The 25,017-nt window shown below is 40.7% G+C and overlaps 1 protein-coding gene across 19 annotated transcripts in view; it reads right to left on the reverse strand.

Annotated features, from left to right (window-relative positions):
- The window catches only part of CACNA1C (calcium voltage-gated channel subunit alpha1 C), a 450,530-nt gene that overhangs the window by 185,501 nt on the left and 240,012 nt on the right, over nt 1–25,017 (reverse strand). For all 19 annotated transcript variants that reach the window (XM_063153847.1, XM_063153843.1, XM_063153842.1 and 16 more), the window contains exon 4: nt 4,145–4,284. In XM_063153847.1, coding sequence (XP_063009917.1) covers nt 4,145–4,284 — 140 coding nt within the window. The remainder of the gene's footprint in view (nt 1–4,144; nt 4,285–25,017) is intronic.

Consider the following 25,017-nt stretch of genomic DNA (forward strand, 5'->3'; position numbering starts at 1 on the left):
GATACAAAAGATGAGGCCAGAGCCTCATCTATCTTATATAGGAAATCCTGCTCTTTGAAGAAAACATTTTGGGAAAGTTTTCAATAGGTATGGTGGTGGAGTGAGGTGCAGTTCTTTACCAGTAGGTGAATTAGCATGCTCCAAGCATAGGGTGACAGAGAAATAAGAGTTTGGGTGGTAAAAAAAAAAGCAAGAGGGCTAATATCTTGTAGCCTCTGGAAATCTCAACATTAAACTTCCCCCTCCACCAAAAACCAGATATCAACCTTATTTACTTCTACCTAATTACTTTCTGCCAGTGTAAAGTCACACCCCATTTTCATTTGGGTATTATATTTTCCACTGATAAAGCACAATTAACATCACCTTAATTTCTGGCTTTCATTTGTGACATGACTATACCCTAACTAAATTCATCTGACAGACATGAACTATTATGGCAGAAAACCAAACTTTTATCACATGCATGTATAGATATGCTCCTTGCTTTGTTTGGATTTTTTAAAATTTACATGTGAAGTAAGAAGCTAGCTTCACTGGGGTTTTTTTTCTTGTATTTTTCTATTTCCCTTTGGACATTTGATATATCAAAAGGGTTTTCACTTTTCTAAATGACCCCAACAGCAGCATGATAAGGTTGTAACCTGCTCTTCATCTCTTCCTCGGTGGGGAGTACACTGTGATTTTTATAGCATAAAAAAAGAACTTGTCATGGTCCTCCAAAATATAGAAAGAAAACAGAGGCCTTGGTATTTCTAAGGCAAAAAATCAGCAGAAAAACATAGCTGAAGAAAAATCCTCTTAGGTATAAAAAAAAGAGTAAAGCACAAAGGTTTTTTCCACAGTGTTTTACAGTTCACCTGTGATTTGTGAATGTGAAAATGTTTGGATCTTCCCTCTAGAAACTCACCACAGGTCTTCAGTAAGACAGAAACTGAGACCACATTTTCCAGTCTGCTCTGACTTCAGATTTTGTCCAAATGTCTTCACTGCTTCCCTTCCCAAGTAAGACTATAACAGTGACTTTCAAATTACACCACCTTTTTCTCTGGCAGTAGCTACAGGTCCTTGGAGAATGACTGTGCTTGGCAGACAAACCACAACACTGCCAGGAAAGACAGATATTCTTCCCTCACAATATTGTCAAGCTGGTCTTCTCTCAAGAGAAAGGGGCATGACTGTGATATCTGAAAGTTTTAGTGTTTTCATAAAGAGGAACAGCAAAAATGAAGGAAGTGGGAGACAATTTGCCTAATCATTAGTGCTTGTGGGTTGTGCCTCATTGAGTGGCTTAGGGGTCTGGTTTTTACTATTAATTAATAATGTCGGTAGAGCTTCTGATTGATACCCTCACACAGACATTCTTCAAAGCATCATTTAAAGTGTTGCTATAGCAAGGTCAGAGGCTATTTAAAGAGAAGTCAGATTCAAACTCTGAAAGACCTAGCTGATGAATAAACAGGTCTCCCACGCTTCAAGAATGATAAGCTGCTTCAAGCCTACAGTCTGAAATGTATCCTTTCACCAGAAAACAGAGCAGCTGTGTTCAGTGCTCTCCTGTGCTGCTGTTGCATATTCCTATGGCCTTGTGAGAACCACTGACTCTAAAATCCCTTTGGATACCAGGGGATCTATCTTCAGAAGGCAGGGGAAAGTATACAGGCACATTGTTATAAACATTTTTCATAGCAACTGTGACTCTCTTCTAAAATTTATACCTGTTCCTTCACATGTCCATTTTCCACTTACTCTACTGACTAGTTCATGTTAAGGTAAAGGAAGCCAGATGTGCTATTTATTTATTCAAGTTATATGTGGTGAACTGAGTATAGGTGGATTTGAAAGATCTAAAATCTTTTTTTTTTTCCTCCTTTAACTTGCAACAGTACTCGAAGAAGTGCTTCCCACCTAGCCAATGCTTTGTAGCATCTTTGAAAATTAGAGATGATTGGTAAGGCAGAGCAAACAGAAATGGCAATTACCACAGTCACACCATCCTTTGCCCCACACACCAAATAAATCTCTCTGCCCCAGTGTTCAAATAACTCAGCTTTCTCCAATAGCTCCATCAATAGGTAGAAAAAGGCACCACAAGGAAATGTTATCAGCACTTGCTTTCTTCCTCTTTCCTCTCTCTTTTCCAAATTTATTTTAAACCTTTTCCATGGGGCTTCCTTCCTGGCAAAATATTCAAATACACTGAAGTTTAAACACAGTGTCACTGAGGGATTTCAGACAGCCCCTAGGAAAAGAAGACAGGGCAGGAGAGGAACAGATGGTATCACCAAGTAGATTTTGCAGAGGGGCTGTGGAGAGGAAAAGCAGCACACCAGCCTGGGCTGTGGTACTGTACCAGTGAGTTTAAACAGATAAACATCAAAGGAACCCATCTGGCCTTGAAGTGGAATCTGTCACTTGAGATTGTTGCTATTTAACAGAGACCTTGGGGTCTTGGCCATGTTTATTATACTCATGTAATCCTTCCCGGGTTACATTTTTTTCTTCCCCATCTACTGACTAAGAGCTGCTGGAGGCAAAAGCAGATAGAGGAGCTGAGAGCTGCAGCTTGTGTCATTGGCAAGGGAATTAATTTCAGCCTGAATATCATCTTGCTGATTAACTGCCCTCGTAGGAAAATTGAAAAGGACTGTACTTAAACTAGATATAATGCTGCTCTGTGATTTCTGGAGTCCTGCTGTCTCACATCCAATGGAAAAATAGGAGGCAATGTGTCCTCTCTTTAAAATGCCTCTTTCTCATAAAAATGAAAAGGGAATAATCACATTCACAGGAGTTTTGTTCTTCAATCTTTCTTCCACTTAGGCAGCAATTTCCAAACAGGTGAGATACCTGAGGGCATTCAAAGGTAAAACCAGTGATGGAATTGGACTTCATTACCAGGGGAGGGCGTGGGGATTTTCCACTTTTCAGGTATTGACATGCTAAGGGATCCTCTGTCTGTAGGTAGGAACAAAGGAGAAGCACAATGGACGTTGCTGTAAGGAGAAGCTCTATGCCCACGTGGAGCAGAGAGGTCTTGAGACTAAGAATAGGCTTCAGCCTGCTCTCCCTCCCCCTCACTGGGAATTCTCCTTCCACCCACTCTTATCCATGATGATGGGAAGTGGGAGGCATTGGGAAGCACACAGCTCTTTGCTGATTAAATATTTTGGGGCCAGCACAAAAATGGTCAGGAAGGCAGATTGGTGTGGGGCAGAAATTGTGAGGGGGTTTTGATGACTAGGAGTGTCCCTTTTGACATTTTTCCTAGGAGTTGATGCAGGGTTTCCTTGGGAAAGAGGTGAAAAGACTGCAGGTATTTGTGGGCGATGAAACTCTCTAACAATGGAGTGGTGGGAGGATGGGACAAATTATTCAGGCAAAGAAATACTTGTTCCCTTTGTATTCAGAGGTAGTTTATCCTTCACCTCTTCCCTTCAACAACCACAATTCCAACTCCTTGCTTATCTCTAACCCTTAGGCAGAAAAAGCAGAAGATGCATTATTTTGGTTTTACTCAAATAAATTAAATGCCAAACTTGAAAAACATGGAAAGAAATAAGAGAATTAGAAAGGTTGCAGCTCAAAGTGGTAATTTGATCTACAATAGTAAAACTAGTCTTTAAAGAAGTTAAAAGATTAAAAAGGTCAAAATCAAAAGTGTCGAAATCACCAGCTGAGCAGTGCAATTGAACTGAGGAGCTAATTTTTGTTTGTAAGTAGGAAAATCTATGATTTAAATTTTTCTTCCATCTTCCAGAATGAGAAACATCAGCAAAAGTTCACAATATGGCAGAATTAATCTGTCACCAAACTCCTAATCTTAATTAAGGGATTACCTATTTATTATTTTTTAAAATTCATACAGATTTAAAAACAAACGCATTTTCTTGCAGTTAAGCACATTCGGGCAACTGACTTTATCTAAGAGCTTTGGACTGCTTTCTCTTCTTACCTCTAGCTCCCAAAGAGCAGTTTCATTTCCCTGTCTTGCAAACATTAAAAGGGTGTTTGCCAGAGAAGCAGGATGGACAGCAATGTCTAACATCACCCACGTGTAACAAAGCATAGAGCCACTCTCATGGTCCCAAAGGTTGCCAGTATCCCCATGTGGACAGTGTTGAAAAACAAACTTGGTACTCACCCTACTACCACAATTATAAAATCTAGTAAATTCCAGCCATTGCGGAGGTAAGCGTTGGGGTGAAAGAGAAGTCCGTATGCTATTACTTTTAAAAATGCTTCCACTGTAAAAATTATGAGAAAGAGATATTCCACTCGTTCCTGGGGAAGACAAGAGAACAAGAGAGACACTGGTTAGTGTGAGTGACAAATCACAAATCAGGATGTTTTCTTCTGTCCTAGTCTACCCCTGCTGCCACCAGGGTACACCTCCCACTCAGCTTGCTGGCCAGAGGGCTTTGCTCCTCAGCCTTGCATGGCCTGCAGCCACTCTGACAGTACAAGGGGCAGTAAATTTTAGTTACATTCTGAAATTTGCTGCCCTTTTCTTGGCAGGGACTGACCCCTGAACTGGCTTGTGCAAAGCAGGAAGGGAGAAGGTCAGCAGGAGGTTCCCAGGGCAGATATTGTCAGCCATCAATAATGAGCTGCATCCAGCCCTTTTCTAGCTCTGGAGAGGAAATATTGCTGCATGCAATACTGTGAAGAGAGATGGGGAAAATTAAATGAGCCCACCTGAGACTGATATGTATGTCAAACTGAGCTTTCTTTGGGATTCCCTTTTCTGCTGGAATAAGTAGGCTGAATATTGGTGATAAGTGATTCACAGATCAGGCTGACTAACACTAGAGGCTTTTAGTCATTCTGTCAGAACTGTACATATCCCTGCAAAATGCAGGCTGCAATTAAGCATATCCAAACAAAGGCACTTCCAGTTACAGTAGAGCCTGATTTGGGACAAGAAAGCAGGCTTTTGGAGTCAGTACAGAGGCTCCCCATCTCTCATCCTCAGGGCTTTTAGCCCCAGTGTGGAATAAGGATAGCAGTATTGCAGAAATGGTAAGGATCTCCACCTAAGTAGGAGGGAAACTGCAGCATTAGGTAATCACTACACAAGTGCTGCGTGGCAAGCTGAGTGGGAGATAAGTACATGAAAACTAGATGACAGCAAAAGGAGACCAAGTCCCTACAAGGTTAAACTACAAAGTCATTAGAAGTTCACACTAAAGAAATAAAATCTGAGATAAATACAAATTAAAACATCCTAGGCATTCCTGACATTTCTTAAAGGATACCCAGAACAACAGTCACTATATTTTTTTTCTGCTCCAAATTGCAACTGCCCTGTTCCTCTGTCCAGCTGAATGCATATATGACATTTTCATATTATACAGCAATAGAGAATGAGCAGGATTACAAAAAAATTAGTTCCATCATTTGACAGCTGCCCATTGGAATATCTTCAATTCAGCTCTGGGTAATTAACAGCTCACAAGAAGCCTGCAGATCCAAAAAAACCACCTATTGCTAGTTCATCTGCATGTTTACATTAATGTGATATTTTAAAAGACTGAGAAACTCCATCTGACAGTAGCAGGCACATGTTTGTGCTTTAAAATATTGCTGGTTTGCCTCAGACAATGCTTTCCCAATGCCTGCAGTATCCCCCAGTGCTTAGTACAAGGAATGCCTAAAAAAGAAAAAAGTGTCATTCTGCAGTTATCTGATCCAGTAGTAAAGCTTTTGAACACACCCACAGCAAAGGATTTGTCTGTCGTTGTCCCACATGGAGACACAGCAGCACACCAAGGATTTCCCTTCCCTTGAACTCAGAAAAGGAAACAACAGCACACAATACTATATTCCCAGCTCTACAAATAGTAAGTGCTTGCAACCAGGAGTCCAACCAGGGGCTTGGGCACAGGAAAGAGCCCCATGATGGCTCCGTGAAAGGACTGACATAGTGGTCCTTCTCCTTCCACTACAGCTGAGAGCTCAACGAGTACTGATACACAAATCACAGGCAAACAATGATCCATCTCCAGGCACACATTTGTAAAGCAGGACCAGCTGTTGCAGAATCTCTCAAACAAAACCAAAAAGAAATGCAAAATGAACACATTGATGGGAATTCCATGTGGTCTTCCAACTGCCCTGCTCCTTTGTGCTGCCACATGGCTCTACCAACATGGCCCAAGGCCCAACCCCACACAGCTCATGGGAGCTCTGTCTCATGGAGCAATGCCCCATGTCTGCAAGGACAAGATAAAGCCTGTGTAGAGATTGAAGAAAGATGAAAATGGGCTCTGAGGGGGAAAAACCTGCCCTGAACTGAGGATGGGAATAGGGAGTGCTGTGCCTGAGATGGACGTGGCCTCACTAGTGCCAAATGAACACCTTTGAGGATGGAAACAAAGATTTCTCTTATGGTAACCCAACAGTTAGCCTCTCTCACTCCCTGTTTCAACCAGGGCCTTTGCACAGTTGTGGGCAAGCTCTTTTTCACCTCTCACAAAAAGAGCCAAAGTACTCCTCATCCTGCCTTTGAGGCTGCCCTGCACACTCAGTTCATCTCCCCCATAAACACACCCAGGATCATGACAAAGTGCTGCAGGCCCTAAAACCTCCTTTAGTAGCCACAGCTGAGATGGCACAAGGGATGTGGAGGAGCCCACCCACTCATTCAGAGCTCCAGGGCCATTAGAATCAGGTGGGCAGAGCAGGTGAAGTGGAGGGCCCGAGGCCGATCCTGTGCCCAGCAATTTAACAGCAGACATTGTCACTGGCCCCCAGGGACGAACATTGCTGCCAGCTCTGTCTGGCTTTGTGCTGCACAGCCACAGCACTCTGCAGGCCAGCACAGCCTTTCCACTCCATGAATTTCACTGAAATACCTGTGCTAGTGCCAGCAAAAGGAGTCCATGAAAGAAAACACTTGGAAAAATTCTGGAACAACTTTTTTTTTTTTTTTTTAATTAACTACTATTTTAAAAATTATTTAGTGCTGTACAGAGCAGACAATATATCAACAACTAGCATGTTCCATTTGGCTGGGTTTAGGAGCCTCATACCTTTTCTATCTCTAAAGATGCCCATGGGAATACAGACACTTTTTGTTATTGTAATAAACGCTGCTTGTTGAACCATGTTATGGGGGTAATAATATGCCAAAGTATTGCACACACATGCATACATATACATCTATACATTGATATATAAATATATGCAACTATAAGCTGTTTGAATAAATTCCTTACAGTTCTTCAGCTAAGGTGGAAAGATCCATAAAAAAAATAAAATTATATAAAAGGTTCTGAAATTACCATAAGATACAGAATGTTGAGCTGAGGATAGGTTTTATGATCCTCTGCACTTAAATTAATGATTTTTGGGTGTAAAACTGAAGGAAAAATACTGCTGAGATTAAACAGTGCAGCTGCTCCAAAAAGCCATTTCAGAAAGCCACTCCTGCTCAGACTCAAGAAGAATTTGAAAAGCCTACTAAATAATTTGTGTCCCCTTTTCTTCCTATACTATAAAACCAAAGAGCCTTTATGAACAGAGCATAACTCAGTAATGACATAACACAACTGAGCTCCCCAGAATGTGGACTGCAGCCCCAATTCTGATGCCACCTTGCCCAGAGAGGGCAGAGATGTGACTCAGCCCCTCCCCGCCTCAGGTTAGAAGTGATAGGACTGTCTCTCACCCTCAACAGCCACAAAACAAAGAATTTGCCTCTGCTAAATGGGCATCTGCACTTTTGATTGCTCATTTGAAGCTTTGCTCTCATAGATGAGGTAGACCACAGTCCAGTGTTTCAATGTCCCAAGAGACACAGCCCTGCAAAGTATCCATCATCCCAACTCCTCTGAGAAGCTAATTTGGTACAATTTTAGAAGAAGCCAAGCTAGAAAAATATTGGTATTTCTGTCTGAGAGAGTTCCCTGCTGACAGGGAGGGAGGGAGCTGAGCACTACATTTGTGGGAGTGAAAGGAGATAGCAACAGCATTGCCCCTTGGAACACTAATCCAAACCACAGCATCAAAAGAGAGGAACCTTTGGAGCTGTAAGAAAGAAGGAACAGAAATTTTTTATTTGTCTCTTAGAAATGGGAACTATGGTCATGTGGTTGAGGCACATGAAGCATACTGCAGGCTGCAGAATTACAAAGCAGGAGCTTCCTCCTTGGACAATAGGGACATAAATGTTTTGAAAACCAAAGGAAAAATGCTAACAAAATATAACTGGAAGAAGAGGAAGGATAAAAGCTTTAGAAAGTGGCATAGTCCCTGGAGCATACATGTTCTGGAGCTGGTTCTATCCCTGCTTGACTTTGTTTTGGGGCTTTTTTGTAGATCTAGGTCATGAGTATCAGCTACCCCAGCTGATACATCAGCCAGCACTAACACTGCCAAGAAGCAACCTGTACATCATCTTACTCATAACAAAGAAACAAATATTAACTTACTGTAAAGGCTGTAAAACATATTACCCAAAGAGGATTACTGTATTATGTATGAAACCCCTCTAATCCCATGTGTCTTCCAAAGAAGTCATAGGTTTTGTTTTGTTTATAATTTTTAAACTGTAGCTAATGTCATCTTGGGTTCATAAAAGGAGCCTGAAAACAGGAAATCCAAGGAAATGACTCTAGGGTGTCATAAGGCTTGTCTCCTGTCAGAAAGTGAGTAGACCAGTGCTGTTTCTGAGAAATGGTCATCAGAATGATTCACCATATCTTGATCCCAGCTCTCTAAACTCCATCCATCCAGCAGCACTGCTTGGTTATAACATTTTCATTGCAAGAAGGATTAAATCACAATCAGGTTCTCGCATTTCATACATGCCAGTTAAAAGAGCTTACAATCTAAAATTCAGTCACTAAATGTTTTCTCAGACTTCGCTGTCTCTCTCTCCTTGCACTCTGACCACCTTGCTACAAACCATGTTTCAAAAACTCCAGTTTATATGTTTGAAGTAATGAGTCACAAGCACTGTGCAGTTAGAACCTTTATGGGGCTGCCTGTTTGACCTCAGCTACATCTGAGCCTGCATTATTATTCCCTAAAGCTTCCCTAAACATAAGAGAATACATCTCTTCAGTCATGCAAATAGCAGACAGCCAAGGAAAACAGCAGTATTTTAAGGGCCTCTGTCATATAGGATGTTTTGGCAATGCTTATGGAAATAGGCTCTGAAAGATATGAATCAGACTGGAAGCACTCAGACCTTCCCCTAGTAGGGAAAACAATCTTTTCTGATGGTCAGGAAGGAGACTGAGCTGCAGTGCTGGGAAGGATGGCCCAGAGACTGCATGAGAAAATGGATTACAGGTTACCATCACATCTGGGATATGGACATCCTCACTGTGTCAATATGCTAACCAGGAGATTACTGCTAACATGAATAAGTGTGACCTTCAGTGAGGAAGAGCCACATGTGTGCACTCAGAGGATCAATTCAATAAAGAAGTTTTTAAGACAGGTTTGTTGACGTTGACAGTGAGTTACTTCTGAGTATATTTACTTACTCAGAAGATGTTTTCAGCTAAGTATGCATGAAAATATACAAGCACATGAGGGAATAAAACTTAAAAGACAGAAAGACAGAATGTTCGGGTTTTTTTTTTTATTTCTCCTTAAAACTACTGCCACTGCAGAAACAAGTGGTCATATCCATTTAATAGAGAGAAAGGGATGATAAGATATACTGCTGAATATAACCCCATTTGCTGCTATTTCTGGTCCTGAAACAAAGCATCCCTTCTACACATTCCCCAAAAGGAATATCCCCAAAATTAGAGCAGAAGAACACTATTTGATTTTACCTGACAAAACAAGCCCAAAGAAGAAAGTGGGTGACTACTTCTGAACTAAAGATTAACACACCATTTTGGTAAACAGAAATCAGGAGGGCTTCTGAAAGGTTTGATTTCCAAATATGATCAGCACTGCCTTCACTCCAGCCAGTATCAGGCTTACAAATGAGCAGAGTTAAATTCATGCCAAGCACTGCAGAAATACCAACTTTTAATTAACCCCAGGTAAGTGGGGGATTCACTCACATCGGCCTAAAGCCAACACCTTTATAAAGAATAAATGAAAGAGAATTCTCAGTAATCTGAAAGAAACAATTATAAAACAGGAATATAGTGCAAGCCAGCCTTCAGTACTTTATGATAATTCACATCGTGCCCACGATGTATTTAAAGAACTTCCCCTGAAATGAACAGAAGAGAGAACATAAATAGTTTTAAATTATTACAGGCCTCATACACATGCCCTATATTCAGGGATTCCTTGGCAAATCAATGAATAGCTCATGCAGAACTCTTTTGCACAATTTAGTCTATAAGGTCCTAGCTTTTCGTAGAGCACTTTGGCAAGGATCAAGTTGAATTTATTTACAGGTTAGTGGAACTACGCTGTGTGTCAGAGTCCAATTGTAATGCAGAGCCAAGGTGGAAGGGGGTTGTCCTGGTTTAGGAGGAAACTTCCAAAGGGGTCCCTCTAGAAAGCAGATTCAAGCAGCCCCTCCCTTAACTGATTTGGGAAAATATTTCCTTGGAGAAAAGTGAAAAAGCCTGTTTATTTAGCAAGCAAAGTATACACAAGCATAAAAAATGAATATTAAACAATAAAGCCTCTCACTGTTCTGAAGAGGTGGCAAATTCAGAAAGTTCTTTTTGTGAACTTTTGCCCCACTTCTTTTCCTCCTCTTCACTCTGAGAACCAATCTTAAAGGTGCAAACCAATCTTACCTAGTACAAACACACTTTCCCTTCCAGTCAGCCATGTGCTCATGCTCACTCAAACCAGAACACAGATGATGAATGCCACTGCTGTTCTGATTCATCATCCTTTCACCTACATTTTTGACTAACAGAGTGTGGAAAACAAGCCTCAAGTAATAATAATGTAATTATTAGGAGTCCTAAATTTCAGAAAGGGGTGACATGCCAATAACATTAGGATGGCAATATACTAAGAATATTGTTTAAAAATCTTTATACTAGAGAAGGTTCTGAACAGCTTGATTAATTTTGAAGACAGTCCTGCTTGGAGATAGAATTTGAACTAGACAACATACAAAAATCCCTATTCAACCTATATTTTTTCTGAGACTCTAAATGCATGTTTTATGACTCCAAATGTGCCTCTAGTCCTCAGAATAATCTAACAAACTTGATATTTCCTTTCCATTGTAAATCAATACTTTTCAGTGGGATACCTGATTCTTCATAACAGAGATGGTCAGGCAGGCATCATTCTGGCTACATATAAAGGATTATACATCCATTTAAACTTAAAATCTTGAACTCTGGTGCCAATTAGACAATGTCTAACACTTATGAGATATTTCTTTACTGTCTTTGTCTAGCAATAGCAGAAATCTCTTGGGCATTGTTGCCCAAGACGATTTTTTTTTTAAGTGAAATAGAACAATAGCATCCTGTCTATATATGAATCAAATCCAGAGAATATGTTCCTTATGGGTTCAGATTTTCTTTGGCATGACCAAGAACTGAAGCCATACAAACAGGCCATGAACAAATATTCCAAACTGATCAGCTCTGAAGAGGCAAAGAAGCTTGTACCCTAATTTATTTTTTTTTTTTGTCCACTACTCTGATTAAACTGAAATGAACTGTCACTTTATATTTTGCTCAGAGCAATAAGAGATTACCCTTCCAGGAGGAAGCACAATGAGGTAAGGCAGCATAAAGTTTATGACTGAGAGAGCCTCATTTAGGATCTCTGCATAGAAATTAAAAGGTGGCAAGGTGTTTTTACCATGCTTAGGAATTAAATTCACCTCTAGAAGAAGCTTTTACTGGTTTCCTTTATGCATTTTTGAGGCAGCCCAGCGTCTTCTCCCAAGGTTAACACAGCCATTAGAAATACCCCCATCATTTTTCCATCTACCAGCCACTGGTCCAGACCAGAGTACCAGAAACATCCATTTAAATCAGAGCAGCCCCAGCACAACAGCTGTATCTAATAGATCATCACAAGACATAAGTGTCTCATCCAGCTCCAAAAATGACTCAGATAAGTGAGAAATGGGCTACCCACCATGCTCAGGTGTCTGCACTCAATCACGTACACAGACAAATACACAAGTCCAGCAGCCACAAAGCATTTCAGTGTTCCACTTAATTAATTTTAAAATAATTATTAATCTTAAAAAACATGCTAGTGTTAAATATTGAGTGGTTTGTTGCCAGACAGAACTCTCTGTGTGTTTATCTCTACATAAGCAGGGATTCTAGAGAAGTATCTAATTAAATAATGATTCATTAGGACAGTTCCTAAAAGGTCTTCTCCAGAGTGCATCATCTAAGCAGGACACACCAGCACACTCGCTTTTGGAAACAGCCTACGTGACCTCAGCAGCAACAGCTCTGAGGATTTTAGTGTTTTGCACCACCCATGAGCAGGTCTGGAGCTCTTATCACAATATCACTTTAATCTGACCATCATGACAAAACCAGTGCTTTCAGTACATCCCTTTTCAATGAGTCCCTAAAATTCTTAGTGGTAGGCACAAAGCTTAACTAAGGTGAAACCCAACCATCTGACTGCTAAAAACAAGTAACCTTGCCCCTATGAGATTTATTAATTTCTAATCATTTATATGATTTCAGGAGCTGATGATTTAACTTGCAATCAACTTTATGGCAACTATGATTTCTCTGCCCTATAAACTTAGACTTGTCACATCAACAGGCACAGCAGGAAAAATTCATGGCTGTATTCAGTCATCTTTCCAAAAAGATGACCAAAAATTGGGCTCCAAAATGAAGGACTGGATTCCCAACAGAGCTCAAGATGGGGATAGTGAGTTCCTTTGAAACTATACCTGTAATGAGACTTTCTATGTGCCAGGAATTTTTACAATGGGTTCATGGATAAGAGGTGTGGAAGAGTTATAATCCATACCCTTAACTTAATGAAGAATCATTTCTTTCTGAAAGTTGGGGTTTTTGGGGGTTCTTTTGTTGTGGTTTTTTGGTCTGTTGGTTTGGATGTTTTTTTTTCTTTTATGTTGTTGTTGTTTTGATGGACTTTTTTTACTTGTTTGATTTTTTTTTGTTTTTTTTTTTTGTTTTTTTTACTTTTTAAAAATTCTATGGTCCTACAAAGTTTTGAATAATTCTAGTGCATGCTAAGTTAGGCTAAAGTAGAATCTTAAGCAGGGAGAATTTAGCTACTAATTTTGTCAGTAGGCTGAATTACCCATTTCTTTTTCTTTACAACTTCTCAGGTAACACTAAAACATTATAAACTGGCCCCAGGCTGCCTTGCAAGGGGAACCCAAACTTGCACCCTCGTGTTCTGAGCTGACAGAAGGGTTGGTGGTGCCCCTCCCCAGGAGCCCTTGACACAGAGAACATTTCCAGAAGGGAGCAGCAGCCAAAGGAAGGAGGATTTGGGAAGAGCTCTCAGCAATCACAGGCTCCTCAATGAACCATGGACACACCCAGCAATATTTAGACCCTCCTGGATCTGAGCTAAGAGCCAGAGCTGCAAGTGAGCCCCTGCAGAAATCTAGCCCTGGACCTCTGGTTTTCGACTTTTCTCTGACTGCCCACGCAGAACACCTCGCCAAATCCCACTTTTGAAACATCTCTGTCAAATGCATTTTACTCCCATCACTCCTGCACATTTTGGGATGCTCTAATTTATGTTCCTAATCTACTACAATTCTTTTATAATTGTTTGTGCAGCGATGCCTGACAGGGAATGCTTTATAAATAAATCGAATTTATGACTATTTATAACCTCTCTCTCTTGAAATTTCTCAGCAAATAAATTGGTCCCACAGCTCAGCCTTCTAGGGCTGGGGTGTCTCTGTAGACATTCATACAAACACACAAGGTACATGCATTAAAGGAAGAGAGAAAGGGACAGGGAGAGAGAATGTGTGCATGACTTTCCTTTCCATGAGTAACTTCAGGGCATATTTAACATTCTATTCACAGTGCTCAAGGCAGACAGGAAAAACACAACTGAAGGGGATGAAAAAATGAAAAGTCCTTGCAGCTTCTTCATCTCAGGCTCCATCCTTACTTTCCTGGGACAAAGGTTTTCATGTTTTGTTTACTACCCCTGAGTAAGTCTCTCTTTGGTTTCTTGCTGCTTGAGCAGACAGGACACATGAAATGAGGCAGATATAAGGACCTCTGACAACCAGCACATAAAACTCATTTTATTTCCTTAATGGAAGGCTAATTGGTAATTAAAAACATGACTGTGACCTGGGCAGTACCCAGAGAATAGAAATTGACTTCATTTTAAACAGATAAAGCTCACAGGACTGCAGCTCTGCAGAGCAGCAAGACTTTCTGGGCAAGGAGAAGTGAAAGAAGGGCTTTAGTTTTTAGCAGGTTTCGCTAATTTAGGCAAACTAAAAAAAAGAAAACAAAAAAAACCAAAGAAATTGGCCAGTTCTTCAGTCCCTTGGTTGACTCCCAAGAGCCACTCTGCTGACCCTCACTGCAGCTGCTACTCGTGTTGAAATAAATCCACGGAGACAAGAAGCTGGAAAATGGAATTCAGATTCTTGCCTGGCCTCCCCCAGTCAAACCAGGGCAGGATTTCTCATTTCTTGTAAGACAAGTGTGTGCCTCATCCTTCAAGGTGTGTGTATTGTTGGAATAAAGAGAAATTAAAACTCTTGCTGGGTGTCAGCAGCTCCTGCCCAGCCAGGCTGGGGTCCCCCAGGACACTCCCCCAGCCCCACAGAGCCCATGGCACTGCTGGGGTGCTGCAGAGTAACACGAGGTTGTGTCATAATAAAATATTTGGATTTGCTTCAAACAAGTCAAACACACAGATCTGGGAATGTTAAAACATTTTTGTTCAATAAAAATGTCTAAACATGAGGCTCTGCTATTTCTGTGCTTTCTGAAACTCTGTGAGAACGTCCCTTTACAGACAAAGGGAATATTGCATTTAAAATACTTTCAACTATTTCTTCTAATATTCAACAAAACCAAGTTTTAAAATACTGGAATTTTTCAGACAATACCTAGATTTCCACCAGCCTGACTGGCAAACCAGCAGGAACAAAAATTGGGAAAAAAGAGAAACAGCTATGAAATGGGTTAATACATACTCATGCATTTAATTAATTAAAAATAATGAAGAAGGATTTCTAATTAAGTTCAGACTCTAATAACAAATGAGGATTGCACCCATGCCATTTTTTGCAGTTGAAAACTCTGTAAATAAATGTGGTGAGCACTAATTATCATGCCAGAAGAGAGGCATCCCATGTACCTGTACTTTCTTTTACTATAATAAACCCTTAATACAACACTTATTCTCATGCAGATAAACTTAAAATAAAAAAACTAAGAAAAATACTAGAGTCTGGACAATGAGAGGTCAAGAATCCTATTAATATCCAATTATGTCCTTTAATTAAAGTGAGCTTGATTAGCTTCTGGCTGGTTTGGAAAAGGTGCATTCTTCCTATATTCCTTGGCTGCAGGGGCAGCTCTGTCTCCTGCAAGCATTGCAGGCTGTGGGATCTCTGTCTAAAGGAAAATTAGATTTCAGCTGGCCTGTCTGAAAAAGAAATAAAAAAGGGGAGAAATCCCACCCACAACCAGAACACCCTTTTATCATTTAAGTCAAATTCTTATGGCACCCATCACTCAGGGGGAACAATCCTGGTGCAGACAGCTCTGAGAACTCAGCCAGATTTCCTCTACGTCAGAGCCCTGTTCAGGGCTGGCAAGCATCCTACCAAATGGACTTGAATTTCAAAGGTTTCGTGTTCACTTGATGAAAATAGGATGTTACACTCTGTGTTTTCACTCTCTCTATTCCCAAGGCTCCTTTTCTCTTTAATCACCCTCAGGCTCAGAGCAAACTGGATTCATATTGATCTGTCTGAAAATTATTTTTAATGCTATTAATGTTATAGGCTGCTGTAATGGACCTCTTCCAAGTTTTTCATCCTGACTAGTTGTTCTGACTGACCTGCAACACACTAAACACATAACTTGCCTTGCTGCTGGCCAAGACCCAGCTCCCAGAACAGGGAAAAAAAAGCCTAAAAAATGTAAATTTGACAAACACATAAAATTTCTCATGAAACAAAAACCTGATTTTGGAAAAGATTTTAAATTAAGATTTTAAATTAATATGGATGCAATTTCCATCAACTTCTATAAGGTCTGTACAACCCCGAACTGAGGACAGTAAACTTTGGCCTAGTAACAGCAAAAATATTCTACACTAACACAAAATCAAACTGCATAGACTTGGGGGATTTTAGCATTTTCTTTTAGCTGTCTACAAGTTGTGTTAAGGCAGTGCTGTGCTAATGTTTGAGTTCACTGGGGGAACTAATTAAAAACTATAATTAAATGGAATAAGCTGCTATTATTTATGAAACAGTGAAAAGGATATTGAAAGAACAAACATAGACATGGAAAAAATAGTGTTGATAGTGCTTTTTCATTCTGTTCTGACTGTCTTTGGTACTCTTAGTAACACACAGATGGAAGGGGAACCAGTTTTGCAGGTAATAAGCATTGCTCAGTCCACAGTTTATCCTTATCCTTTGACAGACTGCAAGAACAAACACAGCAACCTAAAACTCATTCTCAGAATATTTTATGAATGGAAAATAAGCTGATGATTCAATTTTCACAAACACTTTTGTCTTCTGCTGAAGGCTTCTCATTTTAGTCAGCTGATCTAAACTGAAATTTTCCAAAATACTTTCTTCTCTCCTAAAAATTTCTTCCTTATGGAATCCATCAGGATTCAGGAAGATGTAGAAAAACATCGATAGGATAGCATGCAACAAGGACTTGTCTTAAGCCTCTGAGCATGACTCCAAAGCTACTTTCCACAGCTTGTATTCCAAACAACTCTGTCACTTGCCTGTCCTCTGTTTCACTCTCCTATGCTGTCTCACCCTGCTTTATTTCAAACCCAATTTGTTTTCACAAGGAGATTAAAAAAAAAGCCATAAGCAATGAGGACTATGGAACCACCGGCCTATGGCAAATGCCATAAAATAAAATAAATAAGGGAAATTCTTTAATTTTAATTAGCTTCCCTTCTGCAATCATTCCCTTCATGAAAAGTTCAATTACTAAGAACCAGTGCTGTTAGATTCACTGCACTATATTATAGTTAGCTGGGCTGTTGCACAGAAATGGGAACTGACAGTGAAATCTCTTGTACAGCTTGCCAGATATGAAACTAATAGGGCTGAAATATCCCACAAGTCTTCTGGAGCTGCCTGAAAGGATGAGATTGCCAGCCTGAAAGAATAAGTTTGTCTCATCATGTAAGTGCTTTAGATCTTCAGAGAAGGCTGCAGGGGTTACATAGTCAATCACATACTGAATGTGACTCAATGTCATGCTATTGCAAAACAAAAAAAGCAAACGCCACGCGAGGGTGTGTAAACAAATGTACAAGCCACAAGATGCAAGAAAAATTCCTTCTGCTCCACACAGCAGGGGTGAAAGCTTGGCTGAAATTCTGTGAATGAAAGGATACATGGATGGACTGGGGATAATCCAAGAGAGATCAACAGGGATCTCCTGAAGAGTGCAAAAATTACCTGAGAGGAAAAGCTGTGGTGAGACCATTCAGCACAGAGAAGGTGAATCAACACAAGGCTCTGGACTGCAGGTGGTGAATTATTCATTTGCCCACTTTCACTTTGGATACCACAGGAAGGAAAGGCTTTACACCAGCATAAAGAAGGTTCAGGATGGACACAAGGAAACTTTTCCTTGGGATGCCAGTATGGGTGAGAGGGCTGTGACAGAGCACACTGGCTGGGAAGATACAGACTTTAAATCCCTAGAGGCTAAATTCTCCTGTGGGATTGGACAACTAAATGGCCTACCAGGGTATCTTCTAGCCCAACTTTGGCATTCCTGAGGCTCTAATGGATGTCAATGGCCTCAAGGTCCAGCCAGACTTGTCTCATCAGGGAGGGCGATGTCTGTTGGGCTTGGACAGAAAGACTCCAGGGGACAGTCCTTCTCTATTCATGAGTGAAAAACCTTTCAAAATGTTTCTGACACCCATGCAGCTAAGGCAGATCCAGGCAAGAAATCTATTAGTCATTTGGGATTTCAAGGAATGCTTCCATGTGTCATCATTTGAAAAAGGAGCTCAGTATCTCTCTTGGGGGAAACAGAATTCAGGCTTCTCCCCAGGGCTGATCAGTTTGGAAATGTCACTGCAATTGTGCTGAGATGGAGTAAGATTTTCTGTTCTTCAGGATTTTCAAAGATTACCCTGCAGAGCCCAAGTTAAGAGGAGGGATTTTCCCCTCCCTGGAAGGACTCTCAAGCACCATGATTCTGACTGATTCTCATCCAGGCCGGTGATATTTATAACAGGAGTTTCTCTTCCTCAATGGATCTGGATCTGAAGGGCATTCAGGAACACAACCTTGTGAATATTTAGTCTTCTTTTGATCTCTTTTGCCTTAGGTCCACAGAGCCTCTGCAGCAGAAATCTATGAGATTTGCTGAGCATATTTGTAATTAATCCTAGACTTAGAGAAACGTGGGGATTAGTGGATTGCTGAATTCCTTATGTCTCTGGAGCAATGCTGGAATTTCCTTGTTACAAGCAGTAAAGAAAGAGTCAGAATTTGGCTTAGGCCACTGAACCCATTGATTTCCATAGATCAGAGAAGTCTTCAAAGCAGCAATACTACCAGCTTGAATAAATACAGTCTCCCTCATGCAAAGGTTGCAATAAGATGCCACAGACAGTAATGAATGAATTAAAATATAAATCATACCCCATGGGCAAAAGAGAAACTGTCTCTATTTCACAATTGGGAAAATTGAGAAATACATAGGATGAAGCTATTTGAAGGTTTGAGGTATTCCAATTCATAAATACCCATTTTAGGACAATGACAGTCTGATTTTACTCTTTTTTTCTTTCCAGAGACACCAAGTGGTTTGTTGACTAATTGGAGTGATGATGCCTCTAGGGATAGGAGCTTGGCACAGTGGCCTGACTGATTTAACCAGCTAACAAGCTAATAGCAATTTACAGAACACAAACCTCTGACAAGCATGAAAAGACGCTGTCTAAATGTTTAGAAATCTGATTAATTCCTGGTGGATGAAAACTGAGATGTTGCTGTCTCTGCCCCTCTTTTGTTTCTTAGACTCCACCTCCTGCCTCATGCTTTTGCCATCTCTCTAACCTTTTGTATCTTTTGTCTTTGTTTTGCACTCCACTCTTCTTTTTGGATACAGGGATTTCCAGAGGTTCAGCTGAAAGCACAGACATCTGGATCTCCATGTCCAAACCAAAAGCTGATCAAAACTGACAGACAAGTTTGGAAATTGGACCTACCTGATTACCACCTCATGAGAAAATCAGAAGAGGGATGGTGGAATCCTGGGGGGTTTGCTATTCCACACCATAGATATGGTGTTCATAGCAGGCAATGTCTGGGAGGTGCCAAAGAAACTTCTGTATCCCAAAGGATGTTTTTTTTGGCTCACTTTTGCAAACTAACACACTGTGCCCTAGGAACACACCTATTATTTGGTGACATTTGCACTGTAGCATCAAAATGACACCAGGACCTCACAAATGCAAACTGCAGTGCAAATGGGGACCAGAAGCACCAGAATTCATCTCAGAAGGAAATCATCTGAACAAGAAATTACCAAAAACAGTTCAGCAGCCTTTTGTTGCAACATGTTTTACAGGGAAAAGATAGTATATCACAGCATGATGAATTCTTTGCATTGCAGCTGGTAGGAACTTTCAGTTGCTAAAAGCTCAGTTTTAGCTGTCAAACCCAGAGTTGATTGCAGTCTGGGGTGCAGAGGCCGCCTTGCACAGTAGGGACAGGCTGCACTCACCAGAGAGGGAGTTGCAATTCTTATCTGCACAACACAATTCTCCTGCTCTCTATTAACCCTGACTTGGACCAGTTGAGAGGATCCCAATAAAGTCGAGTTACACCCTGTGCACCAACCTGCTGCTCCTCCTACCTGTTGCCATCATTCCTTTTCTCTGCAGAACCAAAACTTCTCTCACAAAATTGTGATTCAGTTCGAGTAAAACAGCACCTGACAAGATGAATTCTCCAGAACTACAACAGAGTAATGCAGAAGGCCTCTGCTCTTTGAAACACAGAATAAAAACCAATTATCTAAAAAGATGGTGCACCTAGGCAGTGCACAACAAGGGGTCCGTCTCCAGGTGTCTCTTGTAAAACAGGCACAGAACAGCTCATTGCAACAGCACTCCTCCTTTAGGGCAATCAGGAGAATTCATGCTGTGGGCAGACTGATGAAAATGGAGATCGCAGATCAAATTCTGAACAGGTCATAAGTAAAAAGAGAGAATATTGACTTTCTATAGACAGTAAGCACTCTTGCCTCCTGCAAACTCACCATACTCCTTAAGAAATGCCTGCTGGTCCACTTTGGACAAGGTGATGCTGCTCTAGAGCATTACAGTGTGAGCAAGGAAACCTTTCCCAAGGAGGGAGATCAGGGCTCTGATAACCAAAAAGATTGGTGGAGCCCCAGAAGGAGGGATATGGACTGCTGAAGCTCCAGAAGGAGGGATGCGGACTGCTGGAGCTCCAGAAGGAGGGATGTGGTATTATTCCAGCCCCAGCTGTGCCCACAATACCCTTGCCTTCACCAGGACTCCTTACTCTGTGCTCTCCCAAGAGAAGCTTTACAGCTCTCTAAAATAATTTTTATGGGCCTGCATTTTATCAGGCAGTAATTTCTGAGAGAAATACTGTAGCCTTAGCAGTTATTCTTAACTGTTTAAGAGTGTGCTGGTGTTTAGGTAAAAAAGAACGCAAAAATAAGAGGTACTACTAATTTCTGATTTTCACTCTTTGAAATTCAAGCCATTTAGTGGGAAAAAGAGAAGTGCTCCCATGTATGCAAGCCTGTGAGCATCAATATATTTTAATGGATACATTTCTCTCTTATATCTAGCCTCTGAGTTTTCCCACCTCTGAGCAAGACCTGAAAATGCACTGCATCATCTGGATTGATCTGTAACTCAAAATCCCAAGTTTCCTTAGGAAACCTTCCTCTCTGAACAATTTAATATAATGTGATATTAACATACCAAAATTTCCCCTCATGAATTAGAAGTGTCACTTTGCTTTGCCCAATTTCTGCTAGATAAATAAGGTCTACCTCGATTAGAGAAATTCCCGTGTTCTGCACTTTTTGTTTGACTGGTGAGGCTTTTTTTACTTTGTACCCTGAGCTCTTCAGTGGCTTTGCCTCATTTAAAATCTGTATCTCTGCTCAGCATGCCTGCATTCCTGTGGAGAGTTGCTTAATCCCTCTGTATACTCCCAATCTGCCTGCAAGGAACACACAGAGCATTCCCAGATCTTTAAATGGAGGCAACAAAAAAACCTCCTTTCTTTTATTAATAGAAAAGAATTCCTGTAATATTTAAAAAAGAAGAAAACATAAATCAACCAAGCCCCCTCTTTTTTGGTTTTATCCTTTTTTCCTGCTTTACTCAATTATAGCTGATTAACTGCCATGACATATGAGTCATACAGGATCTAGGACACAGGATGTGTTCAGAGTTGCTTAATCATGTTCTAATATCTAACATGTACACTTGTTTACTAGGTAAGAGAGTGTGCATGGTATTTACAGTGTGCCATGTTAACTTGGGATGTTAAAACTAGAATGGACAGAGAATGATAAATATGATACAGACAAATAAAGAGGGAGAAAAGATAAACCAAAGCATGATGAGAAACAGACTTCCAGGGCATGGGAAGAAAGAATTCACATTCCTTTTATTTTTTGTTGGGCCACTTGTAGGTCTTGTCTCAATTATATCAAACTAACGTCAAGGTACCTTTCTTTTCTTGGTCAATGTCTGGTTTTATCCTAAAAGCAGCCAACCTCTCAATACCTCAAATTTTCCTCATATGTACCTAACTCCCAAATGCCCCTAAAACTCCTTCAGATATGAGGAAAGCCATCTGTGCACCAAACAATTACTTTTGTTGCCTATTTTGAAGGGTTGACATCTGCCTCTAATCACTTAAGGAAAGGAAAAGGACATCCTATATCCAAAAAAAAATTTTTCTCCTCTCCCTCCCTCATTACAGCATTTATCTCTCATTCAGCACATCAGCGTCCAAAAGAGCACATAGAAAAAAGCCAAGCTGCCTCTAGGCGAAGCTGAGGATCACAGCACCATGTTCAGTGGCGGGCCAAGAATGGTGGAAAAAACAATTTAGCCCAAGGACTCCCCTATAAAGAGTGAGTACCCCATTTTATGGGTAAAAATAATTACTAAAAATGATTACTTTGCTGTGAAGCTTACCCAGGAATAGCAGAGCTACATAGACAAGATGGAGAAAAGGAACAGAAATAAGACATGCTCAATATAAGCAAGGATATTTGAACTCAGAATATTTAAGAAAGGTAAGGAATATGCAAAATTAAAAAAAAAAAAATCTATTTGGCCAGCTTCTCCTGGAGGCACTTGACAGCTGAACATGGTTTTGAAAGGCCTGAAGGGAGTTCACCACAAGGACTGAGTCAGGGCAGCTTTGCAGGAGAGAGGACAATGGCATTCTGCAGGGCACACAGGACAGATGCCTGCTTTAGAGAGATGGTTTGCTGTCTCCAGGGATCCTCATTGTGGATACAAGACAACATGGAGCACTGCAGCAAGCGCAGTCACAGAAATAGAGCTTAACTTGGAAACTGTTTTACAAATTAATTGCTTGTTACTTCGACTCTCCTTTGTTTTTCTTCCTTGCACTTGATGGCTTTTGTCTCTTGTCCTCCTACCTGTGACTTCTCCCATTTTCATCCCACTTTATCACCCCTATTTAGATACATTTTTTTTTTACTTCTGTCACACTCTGACAGAGTTCCCAAGATCCTGATAAAACAATGCAAGCACCCTATAGTAACGATGCTTTTAATCCCTAGGCCAGTTTTTTTTAAAGGGAAGCTTACAAGAGAAATTCATTCCTTGGGAGTCAGGAGAATCTGACAATGAGGCATGAGAACGCCAAACAAGACAGCACCAGAAGCTGCTGCTTGCTGGGTGCTCTGGGCAGGACTGATCAATTCTGCAGGGATCCCTCTTGTCCAGTCCCTCTCCCTTCATTTTTTACCCTTAGCCACTCAGCAGTTTTCTTGTTAAGCAGGCTCTGAATAAAAATTCCCAACTGTTGGTCCAGACCTTTGGAGGCAAGAGCTGCTAAACTTCTAACCTGTACTGTGGTCAAAATGACTCCTTAGCAATTCCCAGAAAACCCCCAAATCCCACATTCTCCACACTTTTCTAAGTCCTGCAAAGGGCACAGCAGTGAATTAGAGCCAATGTTTTAAAAGCCATCAATCCAAACTCCAGTCTCCTTGTCTGTATCAAAGCATCTACCAATGTTTCCTGAGCTAATTCAGCAGCTCTCTCTGTGTTTCATGGAAAAAGATAGAGAGCTGTCTTTTACAGCTATGCCTGGAGCTTTGTACTTTTTACACAAAATTTTACAATTAATTGCCTTTGCGGCAGAAAAGCAACTTATTCTTCTCAATTCCCCTTCATATCTAATTGCCAGGAGCTGTCCAAAATTGGTCCATTTGGTTTTCAGTCCGGTTGCTCGCCTGCCCTTCTTGCTGGGTGCTCTGGGCAAGTCTGACCAATTCTGCAGGGATCCCTCATGTCCAGTCCCTCTCCCTAGGCTTCATTTTTTTCTTTTTACCCTTAGCCCACTCAGCAGTTAAGAAACCTCTGAACAAAAATTCCCCTTCCAACAGCACAAACATCTCAGTGACATGGCAGAAAAGCTAAAACACAGAGCAATTAAGATATCACTTCAATTTATGGCCCAATTTAAGTTATCAAGGCCCCAGCATTGCTCACAGTTCTCTCTGAAAACAAAATCTGAAGGGCACAAAACTCATACCTCAGCTCTGCAATGCTTGTTCAGAAATGTTACCACTTTATTACATCACAAGTGATCATAAAAACAGCGTCTCCGAAACCAAAATACAAAAGAGCCTTCTAAAAATTGTTTAGGTGTAAAGGAGAAAAAACCAACAGATCCATGTTGTTCACCAAACTGCTAAAGTAAAAAAGATTAAAGCCTACTGATTTACAACATTGGAAAAGAATTAATCTGACTCATACAATTACTAAAGGACATTTTTCTCCATAACCCAGTAGGCAACTTCATTTTTCATCCTGTTGAACAGTATTTTTTTCTTTCCTTGGTTAACAAATAGCCTTTCTAGTCTTGTTTTTTAACTGTTATTCAACAAACAAAAAACACCCCAAAAAACTAAAGGCAAAGAAATAACCCAAACATTAAACAACCAGAATATCTCTGTAGGATATTTGCTGTGTGGGGAAGATTATTGAGGGAAAACACTGAAATCCCCTCAGCCTGATCCCTGCAGGGAAAGAGGAACTCTACTGCCTTGAAGCTGAAAGTCAAGGTTCAGGAACAAAGAGACAAAGGCAGTGGAAACTCTGAAAAGATGCAGAAATTAAGGAATGCCAATTATCTTTGCTATGCTTTTGGAAATATATATTCAACCTACACAAGACGGATCTTCAAGAGCACTGGAGGGTCTTTTTACAAGAGCGTGTAGAGACAGGACAAAGGGTCATGGCTTTAAACTGAAAGAGGGCAGGTTTAGATTAGTTATTTGAAGAAATTCTTTACTGTGTGGGTGGTGAGACACAGGTTTCCTGGAGAAACTGTGAATGCCCCATCCTTGGAAGCCTTCAAGTACAGGCTGGATGGGGCCCCGAACAGCTCAGTCTAGCAGAAGGTTTTCCTGCCCATGGTGGGGGGGTTTAAACTAGATGATCTTTAAGATCCCTTACAACCAAACTACCTCATAATTCTATAACTTTTTTAAAAGCCAATGGGGCTCCTTACAAAACACTTTTGTTTGGGTATGCCAACATCACCTGAATGAATTTGTCTATATGAAATTATATGCCAGCAGGAGTTTGCTGGTTTGCATGGATGTTAGCAGCAGAGTCATTAAAAAC

The sequence above is a fragment of the Melospiza melodia genome, chromosome 4 (genome assembly GCF_035770615.1).
Source record: "Melospiza melodia melodia isolate bMelMel2 chromosome 4, bMelMel2.pri, whole genome shotgun sequence".
NCBI classification, from domain to species: domain Eukaryota; kingdom Metazoa; phylum Chordata; class Aves; order Passeriformes; family Passerellidae; genus Melospiza; species Melospiza melodia.